At 42.3% G+C, this 24,204-nt stretch overlaps 1 protein-coding gene and 1 pseudogene across 17 annotated transcripts in view; one reads left to right on the forward strand and one right to left on the reverse strand.

Moving 5' to 3' along the window:
• SCMH1 (Scm polycomb group protein homolog 1) overlaps positions 1 to 24,204 on the reverse strand; it is a 170,118-nt gene that overhangs the window by 15,408 nt on the left and 130,506 nt on the right. For all 17 annotated transcript variants that reach the window (XM_040469813.1, XM_040469817.1, XM_040469812.1 and 14 more), the window contains 2 exons: positions 7,391 to 7,591; positions 5,468 to 5,665 (listed from right to left, as the gene is read on the reverse strand). In XM_040469813.1, coding sequence (XP_040325747.1) covers positions 5,468 to 5,665; positions 7,391 to 7,591 — 399 coding nt within the window. The remainder of the gene's footprint in view (positions 1 to 5,467; positions 5,666 to 7,390; positions 7,592 to 24,204) is intronic.
• Positions 11,099 to 24,092, forward strand: LOC121027291 (protein-associating with the carboxyl-terminal domain of ezrin-like; annotated as a pseudogene).

The raw sequence follows: 24,204 nt of genomic DNA on the forward strand, positions 1-24,204 counted from the left end.
CCGTTCATGCTCTGTCACTCTCTGTCCCAAAAAAATAAATAAACGTTAAAAATAAAATAAAATAAAATAAAATAAAATAAATAAAAAGTGCTGAACAAAAAAAGAGTCAATTTTAAAAGTATCTTTCAGAAACAAAGACCAAAAAAACCCCTCAAAAAACAAAAGACTTTTTCAAAGATACAAAACTGAAAGAATTTGTGTCCAGTAGACTGTAACTCTGAGAAATGTTAAGGAAAGTCCTTCAGCAGGGAGAAGATACGAAACTCTGGCTCTACACTAAAAAAATGGAAAGTACCAGAATACCAGAAAGGGTAACTATGAAAGGGTAAATATAAAATAATTTTTTCTTTTATGTTAAAAGAATATATTTTTTATATTGAAAAAATTTAAAAGAGGATTACCTATTTAAAGTAAAATAATAATGTATAGTGGGATTTACAATATATGTAAAAGTAAAATGTATGGTAACAATAGCACAAAGGCCAGAAGACGGGGAGAGTGTACCAGCTGTAAGGTTCTTATGCGATATGTGAAGGGGTAAGACTATGGCTCCAAGGTAGACTGTGATATGTAAAAAATGTATAATATAAACTAAAGCAATCACTAAACTAAAACAAAGAATTAAATTCGTTATAGCTAATAAGCCAATAAGGAAATAGAAATCATAAAAAAACTGGATTAATCCACATGAAGGCAGAAAAAAGAGAACACGGGATAGATGGAACAAATCTCTCTACCAACAGCTTTTGTCTTTGTTCTTTGAGTTGAAAGTAAAGATCTGGGTGGGCTATGTGGTTCTTTCATTTATATAATTACATTGTTACATTTATATAGTTTTGGTTTTGAAAGACAAAGTCTGGGAAATTGGAGATAAGAGGAAACAAAATTATTCTGCATAATATATTAAGCTGGAGTTGCCTGCTGATAGCTGGAAAAGGAGGAGGTATGGGATGGAAGGAATAGAGAACAGAGAAGAAAATCCCCCAAACCTAGAGTGGGCCCCAGAAATGGCAGCAGGCTGAGGCCGAAGGTGAATGAGGCCAATAGGATACATCCCGTAACAGCAGATAAACATTAAGATAAAACAGAAATGTTAAAATGCCTCCTGTTCTTTGTGGCAATTCTCCCCCACCCCCCTAAACTCCAGTACAAGTTTATTACAATTGTATTCATTTTTGTATTCATTTTCCTTAGGGAAATGAAGGATGAAGAATTGGACCAAATGTTTGGGGCAAAGCACCTAAGGGAGGGATGGTCAGCTATAAGAGTGGTCTGGGAAAGAAGGAGCAGGAGTCTGCAGGAGTCTGAGTCAGAGCAGGAACCCTAGCCTGAATGATGTGGGATGGGGGTTCATTCGATGTTATTTAGATTTGGGTATCGAAGGAAAGGATTATCCCCAAATCTAAGAGGACTCATGGAGTCCCACACAAACCTCCAGACAGCCTCCCTGCCTACTGTCTCACCCTGTACCAATCCATTCTCCCACACAGGATCCTGAGTGACCTCTCTGAAGCGCTGTGACTGTGTCCCTTCCCTGGGTCCTCACTGCTCAATGATAAAAAGCTGGCAATACGGTCAGTTAGAGCTTTCCTGACCAGGCTGCTGCCTCCGCTCCAGCCTCGTCTCTCACATGCCTCTCTTCCACTGTGTATGTCAGCTGTACCACACATCCGGTTCCTCTGACACGGGTCACGCTCCCCTTTGTCCCTCAAAGTCTCACATGCTATTCAGTCAACAGGAACATTCTTCATCACTCCCCTCCTCCATCTCCTTGGGTCTGCGGCATCTCCACCTGATTATCCTGCTCCTTCAGGTCCAAGCTTAGATATAATTTCTTCTGGAAAGCCTCTCCTGACACCTGGTTTGAACTTCTGAAATCTGAACGTGTCCTCTGAAAGTACGCATCATCACGAATGAACTGTTTGCTTATTTGTTCCTCTTTACCAGGTTGTAAACTCTGTGAGTGTGAGGACCTGGGCCCCTAGTTTACTATGGAAATGTCCCCTGCCCATATGCCTAAACCAGACCTTGGTGTTGTGCAACCAGTAACTTCTGGGTTGGCTGACTGAATAACAGACTCGACACAGGTTCAATTAATTATGAGCATCTGCATCATCTTGGAACTCTGACAGTTCTATGAGGAAACCCCACATGGGGACGAAGGGTTTCATCCCCACAGAGGGATGCATCCTAACAGATTTCACACTTCTTATTTGGCTTTATTGAATCCTATACATTTTAGGATTCTGGCAGGAGGACCACTTCATAAGCTCAGATGACCCTGGACGGCAGCTAGAAAAACAGGCACAAGGAACTTACCACCTTGGGACAAATGAACCTCCTTGAGCAGAGAGGATTCTGGGCAATCCCCAAATGGCAGACCTAGAGGTTAATGCTGGGTGGTTTCAATTACGGCTAAGATAATAGTCCCTGGAACCAGCTACATTAATTGTCTCCTGTTAATGCTGTCAGTGCTGAGGGCCGGAAGGAACTCCCTCTCACATGACTTTCACAGGCCTCTCACCTGACATGGCCACGTGTGGAGTTTTGAAGAAGTGACCCTAATCTGACACTGTCCCCCTCCACCCTCCGCCATGAACCCTTCCTGTCCTCGTCTTTCATCACTCCTGGCTGGCCACAGGGCCCGTTCCAGGCTCACACCGCGTGCATGTCTGTCCTCTCTCAGCTGGCATGCTCCCAGAGCAGGGATTGCGGTCTGTTCCATCTCTGGCTCCCCAGAGGCTAGTATAGCATCTGGCACAGAGCGTCTGACAACTGGTCTGGAGTCTCCAAAATGTCAATGTCATGTCAGGAAAGGCAGAGACAAAAGTGTGGAAAACTGCTGTAGATAAAAGAAAACTAAAGAGACAGAACATCTATCGATCCATCTATCTATCTATGTATCTATCTATATCAGCTAGTAGATTTTACTCATGTTAAATTTCTTGAGTGTGATAATACTCCTACTCTTAGGAGATACATAGGAAAGTTTATTAAGGATCACGTCTCTCAGCTGCAGTTAACTCTCAGATGGTTCAGTAAACAAAAATCCACAGACACAAACATATGTACGTATGCCTAAGAGAAATAGGTATAGTAAATATCACAAAGTTAAGTGGGAAATCTAGATGAAGAGTACATGGTTGCTCACTATCCTATTTATTTGCACACTCTTCTGTAGGTTTGGAGTTTTTCAAAAAAAGTTAAGTCTCAACTCAGGTAAGGAACCCTAATGGGATCTGCTATACTGGAATTGTGAGGTCAGTTAGGCCACGACCCTAAGGGCCAGGGAAGTGTGGAGGCAGGCTGTAGGGAAGGGAGAAGGCACCTCAGGAAGTACCTAGATAAGAGGAGTGGTAGCTTTGGATGCTGAAATAGAAGCGCACAGCCACGCAGGAGGGTGGGAGTGATAAACCCCAGATCCAAAGGGCAGACCAAGCCCTGTGCATATCCAGCTATTTGGCAGAGGTTTGGGTAAGTCATCAGGGAAGTGCAGGAAATGACAGATGATCAGAGGTGGAGCAAAGGGTCAGCAAGGCAGGCTAGCAGGCAGGCAGGAAGGCAGGCAGGCAAGATAAGCAAAGGAGCACAGAGGAGTGAGAAATCTAGGCAAAGCTCTGGCTTGTCTGGGCACAGTTAGAACACTTCAGAGAAGCAAACAAACTGGGGAAAGAGCAGCCAAGTTGCTGAGCACCCAGGATGGAAACAAAAGCTAGACAGTGAGCACCAGAAGGTGCAGAGAGCTGGCTGAATCTGTCTGAAAATGAGGGAAGGAGTGGGGACGGTATGTGATAACCCTGGTCTTTGTCTCTTTCTTAGTTGGTGAGGCAAGAAGGAAGAGTGGCTAAAGCTTGCTTCCTCTCGTCTGGTAGCTGAATCAGAGAGATGCAAACTGGCACAGAATTCCCAGGGCACATCAGGCCTCAATTCCAAACCCCCTCCGTGACTGCGGGCCCATGACGCACATCCCTGCCAGTCCCTGCATGCTGCTACCAGTAAGTTTTCTCTTAGTCCTCAGTGATGATTATTCCCTTTAAGAATTCTGGGCTCCTGGTTCGTGGAGAAATCTCTCTTTAGACGAGCAGCTACCCTCAATGTTCACTACCCCCTCTCGTGTACGCATTCTTCCAGAATCTCAGGTAGGCTTTGCTTTCATCACTTAAGTGCTGCTCAGAGTTCCTGAAGGCCAACAGCTGGGGTATTTGACAACCTGCCTTTGTCTGCCCCATGTCTGCCATACCCAGCCCGGACCCCCAGTGCAACATACTAAGGACACTTCTTTTTGTTCTCGGATTCTGATGATAAAAGAAAGCAGGAGAAAAGGTTTAGAGAAGATCCCTCCCAAGCAACAGATCAGTGAGGGGGGCACAGACATGCCTACAGGGACCAGATGGTCTGGCCCTCACAAGGAGTATTTGAAATTCAGGTGGTCTTTTTGCCCTGCACACAAGTCACACAGGCAGTGTTCACTGGGGTGCAGAGGTACAGACAGAGGTGAGGGTGGGGGGGCTGGGTGAGTAGTCATGTTGCTGAGCGCGTTCTCCGGAAGTGGACTCTGTTAAGACAACGATAAAGAGATGCCAGGGGAGGCAGTGTGGTGACAAGACTTGTGTAGGTCAGAAATGGGCACCTTTCAGACTTGGGCTCCCTCGCCAAAGGACAGCACAGCCCCAGCACTCACAGCACCACCTCTCTGCTCCTCCGGCCAGGAGGAGTCCATGAGACTCTTCTAAAGGGCCTCTGCTTTCTCTCTTGACCACGACCTACCTCGCTACTGGGATCGAGCTTTCCTCCGCTCCCTGTCGTTCTGTGTCCCGGGGCTCCAGATGCTGAGTTCCACTCACTCTTTAACCTCTCTTGGAAGTGCTTAGTCATTGATCCGGCCACGTGGCATCCGCTTTCCCGCTGCGGGTCTGCTATGCTAACTAAGAAAGTTATTTTCCAGCCTCGTTGGAAATGGCAGGAACTTGAATTGACTTGCTAGACTGGCAGTGCTGGAGGAGTTCGGGCCACGTGCCAAAGGAAAGAGTGGACGGCCAATCACGGGGGAGCACACTTCTCACTCTGTAGCCTGAGACTAAACCTTCCTGTTGGCAAGGGAGAGCTACCTTAGGCCTCTGCCGCCAGCTTCACACTGGGAGGCGTGCTGTGACCTCATGGTGGCTCCACGTGCCACACGCCGTGGGGGCTCAGGAGGGGAACTCTGAACCACCGTTTTCTAGGGATAAAAATCCAGAGGACAGAAGGTTAATCCTAGAGATAGGAAAACAAAATCCTGGAGAGAGCAGAGATGGGAGGAGACCAAAGAGTCCCTGGCTGCGCCTGCGGCAAAGGTAAGGCGCAGAAAGCCAGGAGTCCAGAGAGTAGGTGCCGGGCTGGAGGGTGTGAGGGCCAGCGCTGGGCCCCCACTGGCGCTGCTGCGAGCCCTGTGCCCCTTTCTCAGCCCCGGCCCCATCCCAGCTCCTACCTGGTAGGTACCTGTCGTGGCTGTGGCTGTGGCTGTACTCGGTGGTGGTGAGAGGCAAGTGAGTCTGTGTAAAGGGTTGGCTGCCAAACAGATTGTCACTGCGAAGGTTGTGGCAGAGCTTCTCCAGGAAGCGGAGGACGTAGGTGATGCTGTTGACTGCCGGGAGGTTGAGGGTGTGCTGTTCGCGGTCAAACACGGCTGTGGAATGAAGGAAACGGGGCGAGCGAGCGCGTCAGCCCGGCAGTGCAGGGCAGGCCGGGCGGAGGAGCCCAGCCCACTGCTTGCCTCAGGCTCACCTGGTTACACAAAGCAGTCGGTGCCCAGGTTTCCTCCCCTCCCCTCCCTCCCTCAAGGGTTTGATTTTTGCCTCCACCTCCAAAGGGCTTGCAGTAATGGGAGTGGCCAGGCCAGGCCTGTTGCACCTGGGGCTCTGAGGCGATTTTACTCAACTTGTGAAAACAACTGTGAACACAACTCTATCTGCTCCATCAGTTGGCTGGGCCTCCTCCGGGAGATCTGCTCATTTTGGGTTCTATTTCCATAAGAACTGCCCAAGAACAGAGAAACCGGGCAGATGAGGAGAATACAGCTATTGCCGGCAATGGTTTGGGTGCACAATGTGATCTGTGTTAGGGCACTAGAGTTTCAGCAGCATTTGGAAATATTCCATGCTTGGTTTTATTTTCCTCCCTATCTATCCCTATTCAAAAAATATCTGTATAATCCTTAAAAAGCAGGCCTTTGCATTTGTCTCTGAGGGCAGCAAGGAGGTAGGCTGGTCCCGGGAATCAAATTTGGGACAGAAGAACCCTAGGAAAGGTGTGGGTGACAGCAACCCCACAGAGGCGCAAAGAAGGCCTCATCCCCGCAGACTACTGCCCGGAAGCCTCGGCCTCCCAAGGAAAGGAAAGCTGGAGTCCCCAGCAGTCCTCCGACTTCTAGAACAATGTCTTCCGTGCGTGCCCTCACCCTCCACACAGCCAATTACTCCCTCGCCAGGGCTCCCACGTCACCTTTTACACATTTCTCGCAAATGAGAATACTTCTCTCCTGTCATCTTTTCTCTTCCTCCCCGGCCAGTGCCTGGCAATAACCTCTGACGTCAGATAAAGGCTCAAAAAATGTTTGCTAACAAAATACAGTTATTTATGGGGTCTTCTAAAAGAATATAGGTATCCGTGAGGGTCTGCCAAGTCAGCTGGGTTCCCTGAGACTGGATACTGCAACTTGTTAGAGGAAAGGGGCGGGAGACTATGCAGGATCATGCAGTTAAGACTGAAAGGCTCCAGGTCAAGTCTTCATAGACTTGGTGGGTATAGAATGGGGTTTTGGACTTGGGAACACGGAAACAGAACTAGGGCACAGCAGAAAAAGTGAACATTCTCAGTGAAAACAAAAAACAGCATAGTTGAATCAAACTCTCATAGCAGGAAAGAGAGAGAGAGTGGTTTTTCCCCACTCTGCTCTGGGATTCAACTTCCTGGTAACAGGGCTGGCTTAGGACTGGGCAGCTAAGGAGCCGGAAGAACCTAAGAGTTCTCTGGTCCCCTGAGGCCAGGTGGGAGGCTATGGTGATCTGGAGAAACTCCTGTTGCCACAATGCAGTCCCTCTGGATTCTTTCTTCTGGAATGCCTTTAAAGCAACACACATACATTTTCTGTATGCAGAGGCTAAGCAGGTAGACAGGACAGGAGTCTGCTTAGAAGCTTGGTTAAGCAGAGTCTGCATGGTATTCTACTTGGCAGAGGGGTGCATAAGGCTCAGAGGGGTTCTGGTTGTTGAAAAGGAACAGAATCCCTTCACATTTCTCCAGACCCTACAGGCGTGACTGTCGTAGGAACCAGGACGCTTTGCCAGAAATGAGCCAGTTGAGAAGGCCTGCCCCTCTGGTGAGGAGGCCACACCAGCCCAAGTGTGCTTACCTGAGATCACTTCACCACCATGGCCCTGTTTGAGGAAGCTGAAGACGGTTTTCTGATGATAAGCACAGTCGATGCAAGCCTGGACAGCCTGCTGCAACACCACGGAGGCGCGGGCTGGCCCAAAATGGTCAGGAAGCAGCTGGACCTTCTTCTTATCTAAGTGGGGGCCTGTGCTGCCATTCTTGTTCAAGTAAATACAAACTGCGGGAGACAAAGAGTCAAAACAGCTTAAAGAGCGTCCAGGGTAGAGAAGTGACAGAACGGTGCTCTCTTCTGTGTCTCATCCTCTGGGCTCTTGCCCCTAGCAGGATTCTCAGCTGCTAGGCCGGTGAAACATTGGGAGGGGGCAGAGGGTGGCTGTATCCAGCTGCAACCAGCCCAGATTGCATGACCAAAGGCTCTGGGAACAGAGCCTGCTGGAAGAACAGCCCAGACCAAAAGCCAAGGCACAGAACTTATACTTGGTCTTCTGTGCACTGAAAAGAGAATCTAAACAACTCCCCAGGTGTATGTACTTTCATGTTCAGTACTTGGTTGCCTCACACATTCCTGTAGGTTTTATATGTGTAAGGGATGGTAGGGGCCATGGCAACATTAGCCAGAGTGTGCTAGTGTGTGTTTGGGCTTGCACTTAGAATGGTCACACCACTGTGACCTGCCTTGATTTCTGTTTTGGGTGGTAGAGTCCCGTTGCTATCTTTTGCATTAACACTCAGATCCAAAGAAAGTAGTAAAACAGAGAAATATGGGACCAAAGAAAACAATGGAAAGGACCCGAGGGTCCCATCTAGAGAGTTGTCTGTTTCAGTAGTTTATCAGGTCATGGCAGCTGGGCACTCTCCTGCTGCAACTCTCTACCTGGCACTGTGCTGGGCGGGGAACAGGGAAGGCACATGAGTAAGAAGCAGTCCGAAACTGAGGTGCTTCCTTGATCTCCAGAGAGAACCCATGGCAGCCTGGTCAGCTATGACATTCTTCTGGTATGCCTTCTAGGACCCACTTGAAGAGGGTACTCTGCTTTCTCACACTGTCATGGATCACTAATGGAAGAAAGAACAGGTGAGCAAAAGGTCATTTTTGCCATTAAAGGCAAAATAGAGAAGAGCAGTAGCTGTGGTGGCCATGGATGGACTGCCATGCTCGTCCGTGGGGCTTCAAGTTTAGCAGATGTAAAACAAGGGGGTTGAGTCGCATGCTCTCTGAGGATTCCTCACCTAATTCGAAGGGAAAGGGAGATGGAGAGATGGAAATGGAAATAGTAAGAGTGGCAGGATGTGGAAGGTGACAGGTAGGAAAGAAAGAAGGGAAAAAGGTAAAGAATAAACCAGATGCATTGAAATACACATTCAACTCTGTTCTCTGCTAAAACCCTCTAACATGAGTCAGACAATAAAGGAGACAGCTTAAAATTTTGGAAGCTGGAAAGCAGATAAGCAAAGCAGCAACTGACTGAGCAGACCCAAAAAAGCCAAATCCTTAACCAAGAATGGGCAATGATGAGAACCAAGCTGTTTCATCTTAAAATTCACAAAAGGCCCAAGAATGGGCAGGGGCCCCTGGAGGTGGGTGTGAAGGCAGATCTAATGAAAGAAGGATTGGGTGAAGTCTGTTAAATAGTTAGGACTTCCATGTCATGATATGACTCTTTCATTGAACACGAAAGTAAAAATTCAAAAACTCAAAGAGATAAGAAGAGTAGTTAAAATAAATGAAGACATATATCTATGAAAAGACACTCAGAAGAATGTTCATAGCAGCTTAGTCATAACAGCCTAAAACTAGAACCAACCCAAACGTCCACAATGAGAGAATGCATATACAAATTGTGGTATATTCATTTATTGGGAGAGCATTCGGCAGTAAAAAAGAATGAACTATTGATAGGGTGCTTCTCAAAAACATGACTTTTAGTGAAAGAAACCAAATATAAAATGTACATATAGTATCATTCTATTTCTGTATTAAGTTCAAAACAGGAAAATCGAATCTACAGTGAGAGAAATCAGGATGAAGGTGAGAGAGAAGGCCGACTTACAAGGAGGCATGACGTAACTTCCAGGGGTGGTAGAAATGACTTTCATCTTGCCTGGAGTTCTGGTTACGTGGTGCTTACAAAGATTAAAACTCATTTAATTGTACTTTAAGATATGTACGTTTCACTGCACGTAAATTTTATTTGATTTCTGTGTTTACACAAAAGGAAAAACATATATAACCAGTCCTGTGATGATTACAAAAAGAAATTCTAACATGGATTAAAGGGTGAAAGATAAAAGGCAAACTACAAAACCTTGAGAAGACTGTGGCAGTTTAAAAACATGACTCCCACACCTCTGACCTCCCTTCCATCGATCTGTGTGATACTTGACCAACAGACTATGTAGAAATGACCCTGTGCCAGTTTCTGGGCCCAGGGCTTGCTTACATAAGAAGCTGACAGTTTCCATTTCCTGTTTCTCGGGACATTCACTCTTAGAACCCAACTACCACACGTGAGGAGCCAAAGCTACCCTGTGGCAAGGTCTGTGTGGAGAGAAACCAACAGCCAACTTGTCAGCCACGTGTAGAAGTGGGTCCTCCAACCCTAGTCAAGTCACCTCAGCGGACACCACATGGAACGGGTACAAGCTGCTGCCACCTAGCCCTGCCCACGTCGTTGTTTTAAGCCATGAAGTTTTGTGGTGGTTTGCTATGTAGCAAAAGATGACTGGAAGAGACAGTGGTGCCAGAAATAGGGTACCGCAGTAACAAAAACCTAACACACATGGCATTGGCTTTGAGACTGGAAAGCAGAAAGAAGCATGAAGGGCCACAAAAAGGGTGTGAGCGAAAGCAGAAAGGGGCTTGAACAGAAGCCTGTAAAAGGCGGCGGGGGGGAGGGGGGGGTCAAGCAGTTCTTTTCATTTTGTACCATCTCTGTCCTCATTAGTCTGAGCTGGCAATGCTTCGAGAATGGAAGCCTATAAGATCTTGAGAAGGCTGTCAGTGAAAGCCTAAGGCAAGAGAGGAAAATCTTATTGGAAGACAGAGGACAGGGGCCACGTGGGTAGGTAGTGATTTAGAGTTTGATGACACTGTCATCTGCAGTAACAGGGGACTAGGAAATAAATGTACCTGGTGAGCTTCGTGAAATAGCTAAAGAGACTTCTAGACAAAGTAATGAAAGTGCAAGGTGGCTTCTCATTGCCTATGATAAAAATGCAGAATGAGAAAGATGAGCTTAAAAAATATATACAAATTTAAAAAGCCCACAAATAAAATTGCTTCTCATTTCTAGTCCTTCCAGAAGGCAAATAATTCTAAGTTATGAAAGGGTCAAATCCAGACGGGGCAATAAAATATTTTATTAAAGTGCCAGAATGATTAAGACTATGCTTCGTAGACTCTTTCTGACCAAAGGGCCCTCTAAGAATCTTAGGGGTCAGTCTTGCAGATTTTTTCCCTTAAACTGTAGGAGTTCCTAAGACTCTCAAGAGCATTGTCTCACAGCAGCCACAGAGGAAGCCCAAAGTAGAGAAGAGCTGATCTTCAAGAGATTTTGGTTGTGCCTTTGTCTAATGAAGAAAATCCCAATAGTATTCCTAGTAAACCCCTCAAGTTTCTAAGAGACTCATTGTGGTGGAAGCATTGGCAGCTCAGACTAAAAGGGACAGAAATGGTACAGAATGAACAGAAGAAGCCTTTAGACCCAAACCTTTCACAGACGGGATGAAGACCAAGAAAGCAATCTCAGTTTTCTGTGGAAAAGGAAGGATGATTCAGAGGACAAAGCTGAGAGCCATGGAAAACAGTCCCAAGAAAGTAATATTGGGTCTAATTAAGGAGCTGGCAACATGCGCCCGGCTGGATTTCAGAATTTCTACAGGCCAGGGACTACTCCCGGTTGGATGGGTGTATCTGTAAGTTACCCAATGCCTGTCCCACCACTGTAGGTGGGCTACGTGGGGAGCAGACAGCATTTTTCTTTAGTTCACAGGTCTTCAGATTGAGAGGAACGACACTCAAGGAGCTATGCCTGACAATCTGCACCCGGGAGGTCTCATCTGCACCTGCATCTGATTTAGATGATGAGATCCCAGATCCAGAGCCTGATTTGTAAAGGTAAGAGACTTTTAATGGAGACTCTTGCAAGGGGAAAATAAATTTCCCAGGCAGGAAAAATGTAAATGAATTATGTCCAGAGAGTAGACTGAGGTGACTTTAAAATATGGTCCATAATTCTTTGACCCTCTTCCTATAGAAGAGTGGAGTCTATTCTCCTTCTCTTGAATCTGAGCTCTATGACTGCTTAATGAGTAAAATATGGTAGAAATGATGCTATGCTAATTAGAGGCCTTGAGTCTTAAGAAAATGGAAGTCTCTACTTCTTGTCTCTTGGGACAATTGCTCTTGGAACTCACCTACCATGGTATGAGGAAGCCCAAACTACCCTCTGGAGAGGTCCGTGTAGAGAAGAACCAATAGCCGGCACCAATTTTGCTAGCCATGTGAATGAACCATCTTGGAACTGGATCCTCTAGTCCCAAATGAGCTACTCCAAATGATGCCATGTGGAAGAGAGATGAGTTGTCTTAATTTTAATAAGGTATCACCTTTTTCTGGTATATAAAAGGTTATATGCCTTTCTTTCATAGTTTATGCTTTTGCCCTGTTCTTAAAATGTATAAATTTTATATTAAATATTAAAATATTAAAATTTATAATTGTCATGTTTTGGTTTTCTACTGCATCCATGAAATCAGAGGCTGTAAAAAAATTGGAGACGGGTTCAGTATGTTAAATGCTTGGAAGTGGCTATTCTATCCTAACAACAAGTGAAAAGCTGAACAAAATGAAAAATTAACAATCCTTTTTAGATCCTTCAAAGAAGTGAGGTCACAGGGCAAACTGATGCCACCCAAGTTTGGAGACAAATGGGAGAATACAGAAAACCACATTTTACCAAGCAGAAACCCATGAGCAGACACTTTCCACAGTAACCAATGCCAAGGCAGGAAAATCTAAACGTAACTGATGAATTGCTGGAAGTTTAGTGTGGACAAGTCTGAGAGTTAAAAACTCTAGAGAAACCCAGTCATTGAGGGGGAGGTGTCCCACACTTTTGTGAGTTTTACCTTTAGGAGCTCAACCACATTCTCACAGTCTTACAGAAAAATCCCCTCATGCTTCCATCAGTGAGTGCAGAAAAGGAACCATTTTAAAAACATGCAAGAGTCTACAGAAGAGTAGACTGGCCTTAACAAGGCCTGCCCTCAGGTAAAACTATTTTACCAGAGCTTAACCTGCTGGGATTTGATAGAGCCTAACCTACCTGGGAGAAAGGGAAATGCCCAATTCTAGCCTCCTCCAGCCATCCTGTCCCACCTAAGGGCAAGGAGGATAAGAAATACTGGTGAAGTTCATACTTTAGGGGCACAGCCCTTCCCCACGCCCCCCCACCCCCCGCAAAGACTGAGACCTAATCATAGGACTATAGAACACTTCCTCCTTTCCCAGAACCTTACCATCACATTAGTAAAGGCCTATTTACAACAACTCCTTTTACCTAGTACATCATATCTGGTTATCAAGAGAAAAATTACAAGGTATACTAAAAGGCAAAAACTGCAGTTTTAAGAGACAGAGCATAAGACTAAAGCATACACATAAGAAACTAGCCTTAGACTAGAAAGCGTAAAAACCAGACTCAGACAAGGCAGGGATGTTGGAATTATTAGATTGGGAATTTAAAACTATGATTTTTTCTAAGGGCTCTAATGAATAAAGTAGACAGCATGCAAAACAGATATGCAATGTAAATGAAGAGATGGAAATTCTAAGAAAGAATCAAAAAGAAATGCTAGAGATCTGTTGCAATGTTTACTGCAACAGAAATGACTGCCTTTGATGGACTCATTAGTAGACTTATCAGTGGGCATAGCCAAGAAAAGAATCACTGGGCTTGATGATATCTCAATAGAAATTTCCCAAACTGAAAAGCAAGGAGATAAAAAAAAAAAAAAAAAAAAAAAACTAAAAAAACTAAACAAAACAAAAACTCCCAAGGGACTATCCAGGAACTGTGGGATAACTATAAAAGGTGCAGTATACACATAACAGGAATATCAGAAGGAGAATAAAGAAAGGAACAAAAGAAATTTTTGAAGGGATAAGGACAGAAGAATTTCTGCAAATTAATATCACACACCAAACCATAGATCTAGGAAGATCAGAGAACATAAAGCATGAGAAATACCAAAAACAATGCTACAACTAAGCATATTATATAAAAATGCAGAAAATCAAAAAATGAAGAAAAATATCTTGAAAACCCCCCTCACCTATAGAGGAGCAACACCAAAACTTACATCCTTAGAAACCACGTGAGCAAGAAAACACTGGAGTGAAATAAAGTGTTGAGGGAAAACATCCACGAACCTAGAATTCTGTACCTTGAAAAATTATCCTTCCAAAGTGATGGAGAAATAAAGACTTTCTCAGACCAAAAAAAAAAAAAAAAAGAGGGAGCTTGTTGCTTTATTACTAGTAGATTATCTTGCAAAAAAGGTTCAAGAAGTTCCTTGAAGAGAAGGAAAATAGTATCAATCAGAAACTCAACTCTACATAAAGAGCACTGTAGAAGACATACATGAAGGCAAATAGAAACTTATTTTCTTATTCTTAACTGATCTAACAGATAACAGTTTGTTCAAAATAGAAATAACAACAATATATTTGTACGTGTTATGTATATACTTACTAACACTTATGTGTAAGTGAAATGAATGACAGCAATCATACAAGGGATGGAAAAGAGGAATTAGGATTTCTTGTTATTGTATCTGTGAAGTGGTATAGTGCTATTTGAAAGTAGACTTGGATTAATTATAAATGCATATTGTAAATTCTAGGGAAATCACTAAAAAAGAGGGGCACCTGGGTGGCTCAGTTGGTTAAGCATACAACTCTTGGTTTCAGCTCAGGTCACGATCTCACAGTTTCATGAGTTTTGACCCTGCCTCGGGCTCTGTGCTGACAGTGGGGAGCCTGCTTGGGATTTTATGTCTCCCTTTCTCCCTGCCCACCTCCCCCCAGCCCCTTGCCCCGCCAACTCACACTCTGTCTCAAATAAATAAACTTAAAAAAAAAAAACAAACCCTAATAAAGTATAACATATTCTAAAAAAGGAGAAAAAAATGGAATCATATAAAATGCTCATTTAAAACCACCAAAGGCAGAGAAAAAGTGGAAGACAAAAATAGGCACAAAAAACAAAGGCAACAAATAGGAAACTCAACAAATATGGTACTTATCAAACTATGTCAATAATCACTTTAAATATCAATGGTCTAAATACATTAGTTAAAAGGGATTCTGAAAGTGGATCAAAAAATAAGACCCAACTCTATGTTGTCTACAAGACACTCACTTTAACTATAAAGAGGCATATAGATGAAAAGCGAAGAGATAAAGATATACCATACTAACACTAATTAAAAGAAAGAAAGATAACTATATTAATTTCAGACAGAGTAAACTACAGAGCAAGGAAAGTTATTGCAGATGAAGATGGGCATTACATAATGATATAATCATCATTTATCTAAGAAGATATATCAATTCTTATGGTATATGCACCTAACAACAGACCATCAAAATGTCAGAGGTAAAGGGACACCTGGGTGGCTTAGTCAGTTAAGCATCCGACTTCGGTTCAGGTCATGATCTCATGGTTTGTGAGTTCGAGCCCCATGTCAGGCTCTGTGCTGACAGCTCGGAGCCTGGAGCCTGCTCTGGATTCTGTGTCTCCTTCTCTCTCTGCCCCTCCCCCACGTGTGCTCTGTCTCTCTCTATTAAAAACAAATAAATCAAAAAACAAAAAAAAAGTCCGAGGTAAAAATTAATAGAACTCCAAAGATAAACAGATGAATCCACTATTTTAATTGGAGATTTCATCATCTCTCTCTCAGAAATGGACAGAACCAGCAGGCAGAAAATAGTAAGTACATTGTTGAAGACAATAGCACCATCAATCAATTGGATATAATTGATATCTGTAGGTTATTTCACTCGGCAACAGCAGAACACACATTCTTCTCAAGCTCACATGAAACATTCATGAAGACAGACCACACACTGGGCTATAAAATAAACCTTAATAAATTTAAAAGAACAGAAATCATACAATGTTTGCTCTTAAACCACAATGGAATAAACAAAAAATCCGTAATAGAAATATAGGTGGAAAATCCCCCCAATACTTGGAGGTTAAACAATATATATATATATATAAATAACACATGTGTCAAAGAATAAATCTCCAGATAAATTTAAAAATATTTTGAACTAAATGAAAATAAAAATGCAACTTATCAAAATTTCTGGGGTGCAGCAAAAGCTGTGGATAGAGGGAAATATATAGCATTGAATATACATATTAGAAAAGAAGAAAGATCTGAAATCAATAAACTAAGCTTTGGGGCACCTGGGTGGCTAAGTCAGTCAAATGGCCGACTTCAGCTCAGGTCACAATCTTGCAGCTTGTGGGTCTGAGCCCCGCTTTGGGCTCTGTGCTGACAGCTCAGAGCCTGGAGCCTGCTTCGGATTCTGTGTCTCCCTCTCTCTTTGCCCTTCCTCTGCTCACACTCTGTCTCTTTCTCCCTCAAAAATAAATAAGCATTAAAAAAAAAAATCTAAGCTTCTACTTTAGGAAACTAGAAAAAAAGAGCATATTAAATCTAAAGTGAGCATAAGAAAAGTAATAATAAAGAATAGCAGAAATCAATGACACTGAAAACAAGAAGTCAATTGAACAACAAAATCAATGAAACCAAAAGCTGGTTCTTTGAAGAGATCAATAGTATCAAAAGCCTTTAGACAGGCCAAATTAAAAAAAAAATGACACAAATCACTACTATCAGAAATAAAAGAGGGGACACCACTACGGATCCATAGTCATTAAAAGGATAACATAGCAATACTATGAATAATTCTAGGCCCACAAATTTGATAATCTAGATAAAATGGACGAATCCATGAAATCCACAGTCTGCCAAAACTCACACAAGAAGAAAAAGATCATCTGAATATGCCAATAACTATTAAAGAAATTGAATCAATAATTAATATTCTTCCAAAATAGAAAGCACCAGACTCAGATGGATTCACTGGTGAATTCTACTAAGTATTTAAAAAATACATTTTAGGGGCGCCTGGGTGGCGCAGTCGGTTAAGCGTCCGACTTCAGCCAGGTCACGATCTCGTGGTCCATGAGTTCGAGCCCCGCGTCGGGCTCTGGGCTGATGGCTCAGAGCCTGGAGCCTGTTTCCGATTCTGTGTCTCCCTCTCTCTCTGCCCCTCCCCCGTTCATGCTCTGTCTCTCTCTGTCCCAAAAATAAATAAACATTGAAAAAAAAATTTAAAAAATACATTTTACCAATTACCTATAAGCTCTTTTAGAAAACAGAAGCAGTGAGAATACTTCATAATTCATTCTAGGAGACTGGCATTACCCTAATACCAAAACCAGAGAAAAACATTACAAGAAAAGAAAATTACAGACCAATGTCTGTAGATGTAAAAATCCTCAACAAATTAGTAGCAAATCTGATCCAACAATACATTAAAAAATATATATATATACACTACAACCAAATGAGATTAATTTCAGGTGTGCAAGGCTGGTTCAAAACATTAAAAAATCAATTAATGTAATACATCACATAAGCAGGCTAAAAAAAAAAACTATTACATGATCATATTAATAGATGCAGAAAAAACATCTGACAAAATCCAAGACTGATTCATGATAAAAACTCTCAGCAAATAAGGACTAGAGGGGAACTTCCTGAGCTTGATAAAGAATATTTACAAAAAAAACTTCAGCTGACATCACTTAATGGTGAGAAACCAGAAGCTTTCCCATTAAGATCAGGAACAGGGTAAGCATGTTCCCTCTCACTACAACTTTTCATTATTGTACCAGAAGTCCTGACTAATGTAATAAGAAAAGGAAATAAAAGGTACACAGATTGGGAAAGAAGAAATAAAATTCTCTTTTTCACAGATGACACAAATGTCTATGTAGAGAATGCAAAAGAATTGACAAAAAAAAAATCCTGGAACTAATAAACAATTATAGCAAAGTTGCAGGATACAAGGTAAATATACAAAAGTCAAATTGCAAGAAACAAGTGAAATCTGAAATTAAAAACACAATACATTCACACTAGTACCTCCAAAAATAAAATACTGGGAATAAACCTAACACAATATGTAGAACTTACATAAGGACAACTACAAAGTCTGATGAATAATAATAAAAAAAAACCCCTTCTTAACTACAGAGAACAAACTAATTGTTACCAGAGGGGAGCTGGGTAGGGGGATGGGTGAAATAGGTGATGGGAATTAAAGAGTACACTTATCATAATAAAAAAATAAAGAAAGAGGAAACTAAACAAATGAAGAGATATCTCATGTTCACAGACAGGAAGATCCAATATTGTCAAGATGTCAGTTTTTTCCAACTTGATCTACAATTCAATGCAATCCCAATCAAAATCCCAGCAAGTTATTTTGTGGCTACTGAGAAAATGAATCTAAAGTTTATATGGAGAGGCAAAAAACATCTAAATAGTCAATACAATATTGAAGGAGAAGAACAAGGACTGAAACTACCTAACTTCAAGACTCATTGGAAAGCTACAGTAATCAAGACAGTATAGTATTGGTGAAAGAATAGACAAATAGATCAAAGAACAGACAGAAAGCTGAAGAACAGTCCCACATAAATACAGTGAACTGATCTTTGATAAAGGAACGAAGGCAATACAATAGAGAAAAACACGGTCATTTCAACAAGTGGCACTGATACAATTGGACAGCTGCATGCAAAAAAAAAAAAAAGGAATCTAGATACAGACTTTATACCCTTCACAAAAATTAACTCAAAATAGGTCACAGACCTAAATGTAAAATTCAAAACTATAAGACTCCTAGAAAATAAAACAGGAGAAAAAATGAGAATGACCTTGGGGTGTGGCAATGACTTCTTAGATATAACACCAAAGGTGTGATCCATGAAAGAAATAGTTGATAAGCTGGATTCATTAAAATTGAAATCTTCTGCTCTGTGAAAGACACAATCAAGATAATGAGAAGAAAAGCCACAGAGGGAGAGAAAAATCTGCAAAAGGTACACCTGATAAAGAACTGTTTTCCAAAATATGCAAAGAATTTTTAAAAAGCCAGCAATAAGAAAATGAACCCAATTAAAAACTGTTAGCTATCTCAGCAAAGAAGATACACAAATAGCAAATAAACATATGACAAGACGCTTTCCCTTGTGTGTGTGTATATCATTAGGGATATGCAAAATAAAACAACAATGAAATGCCACTGCACACCTATTAGAATGGCCAAAATCCAGAACACTAATACCACCAAATGCTGGCGAGGATGTGGCGCAAAAGCAACTCTCATTCATTGCTTGTGGGAGTGCAAAATGGTACAGCCACTTTGGAAGCCAGTTTGGCCATACTTTACAAAACTAAACACGCTCTTACCCTATGACCAGCAATCTCATTCGTTGGTATTTACCCAAAGGAATTTAAAATTTATGCCCACACAAAAATCTGCACATGGATGTTTACAGCCGCTTAATTCATAATTGCCCAAACTTGGAAGCAAACAAGATGTCCTTCAGTAGGTGAATAAACTGTGATACAGCCAGACAATGGTATGTCATTCAGCCCTAAAAAGAAATGAGCCATGAAAAGACATGAAGAAAATTTAAATGCACATTACTAAGTGAAAAGGTCAGTGTGAAAAGGCTACATACTGCATAATTTCAAATACATGACATTCTGGAAAAGGTAAAATTACAGAGACAGCAAAAAGATGAGTGGTTGCCAGAAGTTAGGGGGGAAGGTGGGATGAATAGGCAAAGCATGTACGTTTTTTTAGGGCGGTTAAAATATTTTGTATTACCCTCTGATGGTGGATACATGCCATTATACATTTGTGAAGACCCACAAAATGTACAACCCCACACGAGAACCCTAATGTAAACTACGGGCCCTGGGTGATAATGATGTTTCAATAGAGGTTGATCACTTGAAACAGATGTACTTACTACTCTGGTTGGGGGAATGCTGATAATAGAGAAGGCTGTGCATGTGTGGAGGCAGGGGTATATGGAAAATTTCTGGACCTTCTGCTCAATTTTGTTGTGAACCTAAAAAAAAAAAAAAAAAACCAGTCTAGTAAAAAATTCAGAAAACAAAAAAGAGTTCACAGCAGATGCGAATATCCAAGAGTGGGGAAGTCACATACACTAAGTGTATATGACCAATTTCCTAAATGTATGTAGGATCTTTTTAGGCAGATAATTTTGCAGGACTGGTTTTCCACCAAACACCCTTTGGAAAATGCCACTAGAATAATGAATAAGGATACTTTAAAAGTAAGATGCTAGACACAAGAAACTAAATACAAAGTCTGGAAGATACAGTTGAGGTAAGCTTTGACAAAAGTTGAGCAAAACGTCAAGGAGAATAGGGATAAGAATAAAGAGGATTAATAATATTACACTACGAGTTCAAGAGGTTCAACATTTGAATAACATGTGTGCCAGAAGGAGTGAAGGGAGACAAAGAAGTGGGACAAAGTCACTGAAAAAAGAATTTAAGAAAATTTCAAGAAACTAAAGAATGGATGGGCACATGAAGTGTCCAGCATGGCAAGTAAAAATACTCACATCTCAGGTGAGATTGCAGAATACTACTGATGAAAAGAAGCTTCAAAGAGAACAAATAGGTTTCATGCAAAATTAAACATGCATATCTATGAAAGACTTACATGGGAAAATAAAGGCATGGGAAGGAGCAAACCGGGAATAACACAAATGGTGGGAGAAGAGGATGTTGAGAAACTCAGAAGGCTCCAAAAGAGACTTCTTTTTAAGGGTTTGAAATGGATAGAATATATAATGTGCTTGAACATAAAGAGAGATATACATAGTAGTAAGAGAGCTTAAGGTTGAATTAATAACTATCTAGCAAAATAAACACATAAAGAAATCAACAAGATTTACTCTGAAAACAAAATGTGCAACAAAGGAAGAATAATCATAGTACACTACTTGGTTCAATTGAGAATAGCATTCCACAAATTACAATGACAAAATACTGACTTTCAATCTAATCAAAATTATAATATCATGGTATTAAGATAGGGAAGTGTGTGTGGTTGGGTAAGTGACAAGGAGATTAAGAAGAGTTAAATCTTCAGCTTCTAAAGTGGGTTGTCACACAAAGAAATAAAACGTATCCAAATTGGCAAGGAGGAAGCCAAACTTTCACTCTTTGCAGACAACATGACACTATGTGCAAAACCCAAAAGACTCCACCAAAAAAACTGCTAGAACTGATCCATGAATTCAGCAAAGTCGCAGGACATAAAATCAATGTACAGAAATCAGTTGCATTTCTATACACCAATAACAAAGCAGCAGAAAGAGAAATCAAGGAATCGATCCCATTTACAATTGCACCAAAAACCATGAGATACCTAGGAATAAACCTAACCAAAGAAGTGAAAAATCTATACAATGAAAACTATAGAAAGTTTATGAAAGAAATTGAAGAAGACACAAAAAACTTGAAAAACATTCCATACTCATGGATTGGACAAACAAATATCATTAAAATGTCAATACTACCCAAAGCAATCTAAATATTCAATGCAGTCCCTATCAAAATAACACCAGCATTCTTTACAGAGCTAAAACAAACAATCCTCAAATTTGTATGGAACCAGAAAAGGCTCTTAATATTGCCAAAGCGATCCACTAATGTGGGTCTTCCAGGTAATGTTGAAAAGACAACTAGGCACCTTAGAGGTATCCAGAATGATATGGGGCAAACCAAGCAAATATACAGGCATCTAGGGGTTGGAAAACATAATCAATATTTCTATTCATTCATAGAAAAGTGTTCATCTGTGTTTTTCTTCCTCATCCATGGAGCTTAGGGGCAAAGGCCACTGTTTCATTAATCTAATGACACTCTTTTAGACTAAGCAAACCCAGTCATTGGCTGGGGCTAGATGCAGATGATGTATTTGGAGAAATATGTGATAAGACCCTGACTAGAACTGGACATAAATACCACAGGTAGGCTATGTTGTCTTCCAATGGTTAGCTGGAGAAGAAACTATAGCTGGCCTTCCCTTCAAGCTCTAACATTCCAGGATTTGGGTGGAGACATAGTTAACTCTAAGAAAAAGACTATGCTAACTTCCCTGGGGACTATTCCAATTGCTTAAATATCTCTAAAGAAGGTAGAGAATCTGCAGAGTAAGCAGAGTAAGGTTTCACACACGTATCTTTACTTTACACCTAAGAAATGAGTGTTATTCATGGGGTACATGGGTACATGCTCAGTCAGTTAAGCATCCAACTCTTGGTTTTGGCTCAGGTCATGATCTCATGGTTTGTGGGATCGAGCCCTACATCGGTCTGTGGTCTCAGTGTGGAGCCTGCTTAGGATTCTCTCTCTGCCTTTCTCCTGCCCCTCCCTCCCCCTCTCTCTCTCTCTCTCTCTCAAAATAAATAAAATTAAAAAAAGAGGAGCACCTGGGTGGCTCAGTCAGTTAAGTGTCTGACTTTTGGTTTCGGCTCAGGTCATGATCTCGTGGTTTGTGGGATCGAGCCAGGCCTCAGGCTCCGCACTGATATGCAAAGCCCGCTTGGGATTCTCTCTCTCTGCCTCTCCCCTGCTCAGGCTCTCTCTCTCGAAATAAAAAAAAAATAAAAAATAAAAAAAAAAAGAAATGAGAATTATTCTTTATAGTTACCCCACTGGGAGACTGTTAATCTATTCTACTGGTGTAGCTCTTTCAGTTACCTTCATAGATGGCTGGTTTATGAAATGGAGACAGATAAAAAAATAGTCACCACACTTTGTTCTGAATCAAATGTTCATTGGTTGGTCTCCAAAAATCATGTTCACTCTCACAGCACCAAGTTTGCCACCACCAGTGATGCTAAAAAATCAGCCTGGGCTTTGTTTGGGTTTGTATGGGCTGGTGTTTGCTTTGGTCAGTCTGAGAAGAGGGAGAAGGCACTCTCTGGAAAATAACTGTAGCTCTGGGTCTCCGTTTTGGTGGATGTTCTCCTCAGCTTTCAACAGATTTTGCTTTATCCCATTCCAAGATGTCAGCCAGCACTCTGCACCTTGCCCATGACCTCCTCAGGAACGATGGTCTAGAAGTTGTGAATTTCTTGAAAAGTTTAATGTTGAAGAGTAAAGAGGAAAAAAAATCAGAATTCTTCGAGTTTCAGCTGCTCGTGAGAGGAATTAATAGCATCATGGTTGGTGCCTCTTCTGCTTAACCAGTTGGTGTGTGCAGAGCCAGCAGCCTTTAAAAGTTTTCTTCCTCATCTGCTTGGCTCCGTAAAAGACAGTGCACAGGGAGAAACCCCAGAACTCCCTTGCTGGCTCTTGCTGGCCCCGTTCCAGTCACAGGTGATCCCCGTGCCGCTCCAGCTGTTTGAGGGTCACGATGAGCACTTTCTCACCTGGAGGCTTATGTGGAGCACTTCACTCAGGAGCAGCTGAAGAAAGTCACCTCGTCACAGGTATTACCAGGCCGGCATGCTACCCGTGATTCCACTGTGGCAGTTACTCGTCACAGCCTGACAACGGTGGTCTCTTTACTTGGACCAGAGGTGATTGTGGGAGGAGGAAAGAACCAACGTCTTCAAACGCACTGCCTCAAGTTCGACTACAAGTATTGACCTTTCTTCAGAAAGTGAGTGATTTTCTCAGCCTATTGAATTTCCCACAAACAGAACCTCAGATGTAAAAAATACCTCAGAAGACAGTGAAAACTTCCCATCCAGTTGTAAAAAGTTGCCTCAGTGGAGCAAGCCAAGGGTGTCTGCAAACCAAACTGTCAAAGCACAGATCTGTCCTACAGAACCCTTGGATGCTGCCAAGGCCCCACTCACTCACTAGTGCAGAGGGGGAACTGTGGGATGACTTAGCACCGAGCAGCTAAGATCCTAAGAGAAACCCTAGAGTGGAACCACTGCTCACTCTGCAAGAGACCTGTCACCTCAGGGGAGCAAAAGGCCATTCCTATTCTGCTTCCACTCACCGAAGAGTCCAAGCCTTTGAAATCAAGCCCACCCCAAAAGACCAGTCTTGCACAGAGTGGGGACGAGCCAGACCAAACCAAACTGCCAGAAGTGTCACAAGGAAGGAGGTTTACGGTTCCATCAGAACTGGGTTGAGGAGAGCTTGCCAATTCAAGTAAAAAAGAAGCCACTACAAGATCTTGAGTTGGATGGGTTTGTTGATATGATCCTGGAAATGAAGCCTGCAGCCACTATTCTTATTTTACCTGAACTGAGGACAGAGATGATGGTTCCCAATAAGATGATGTCCCACCAATGATGCAGCTTTCCTCAAACTTTGCTGCAGCAGAAATTACTGCGGGAGAGTCTGAAGGCTGGGGAGGGGAAGGGAAGTCGAACTAGGAAGACGGTACTGGTGACAATGTGTGGCGGTTACACTGTAGGAAAAAGGATTCCTTTAAGGAAAAAAAAAATCAAACTAATACCTCAACAGCAGGCTCCACAGATAAAAACCACCGGAGCACCCTGTTTTTGCCCTTCCAGGAGCTCTTTTTCCAGCCTGTGCTAACTCAAGTGTGAGCCCTTCCTTGAGTGGCGGCTGAGAGTCCCAGGCAGTGAAGAGGCTCACAGCTCTGGTTTCTCCGAGGAAGAGCCGTGTGCGTTTGACTAAGAGCTCTGTGCAACCAAGTGG

The sequence above is a fragment of the Herpailurus yagouaroundi genome, unplaced genomic scaffold (genome assembly GCF_014898765.1).
Source record: "Herpailurus yagouaroundi ecotype Mexico unplaced genomic scaffold, PumYag 77, whole genome shotgun sequence".
In the NCBI taxonomy this organism is placed as follows: domain Eukaryota; kingdom Metazoa; phylum Chordata; class Mammalia; order Carnivora; family Felidae; genus Herpailurus; species Herpailurus yagouaroundi.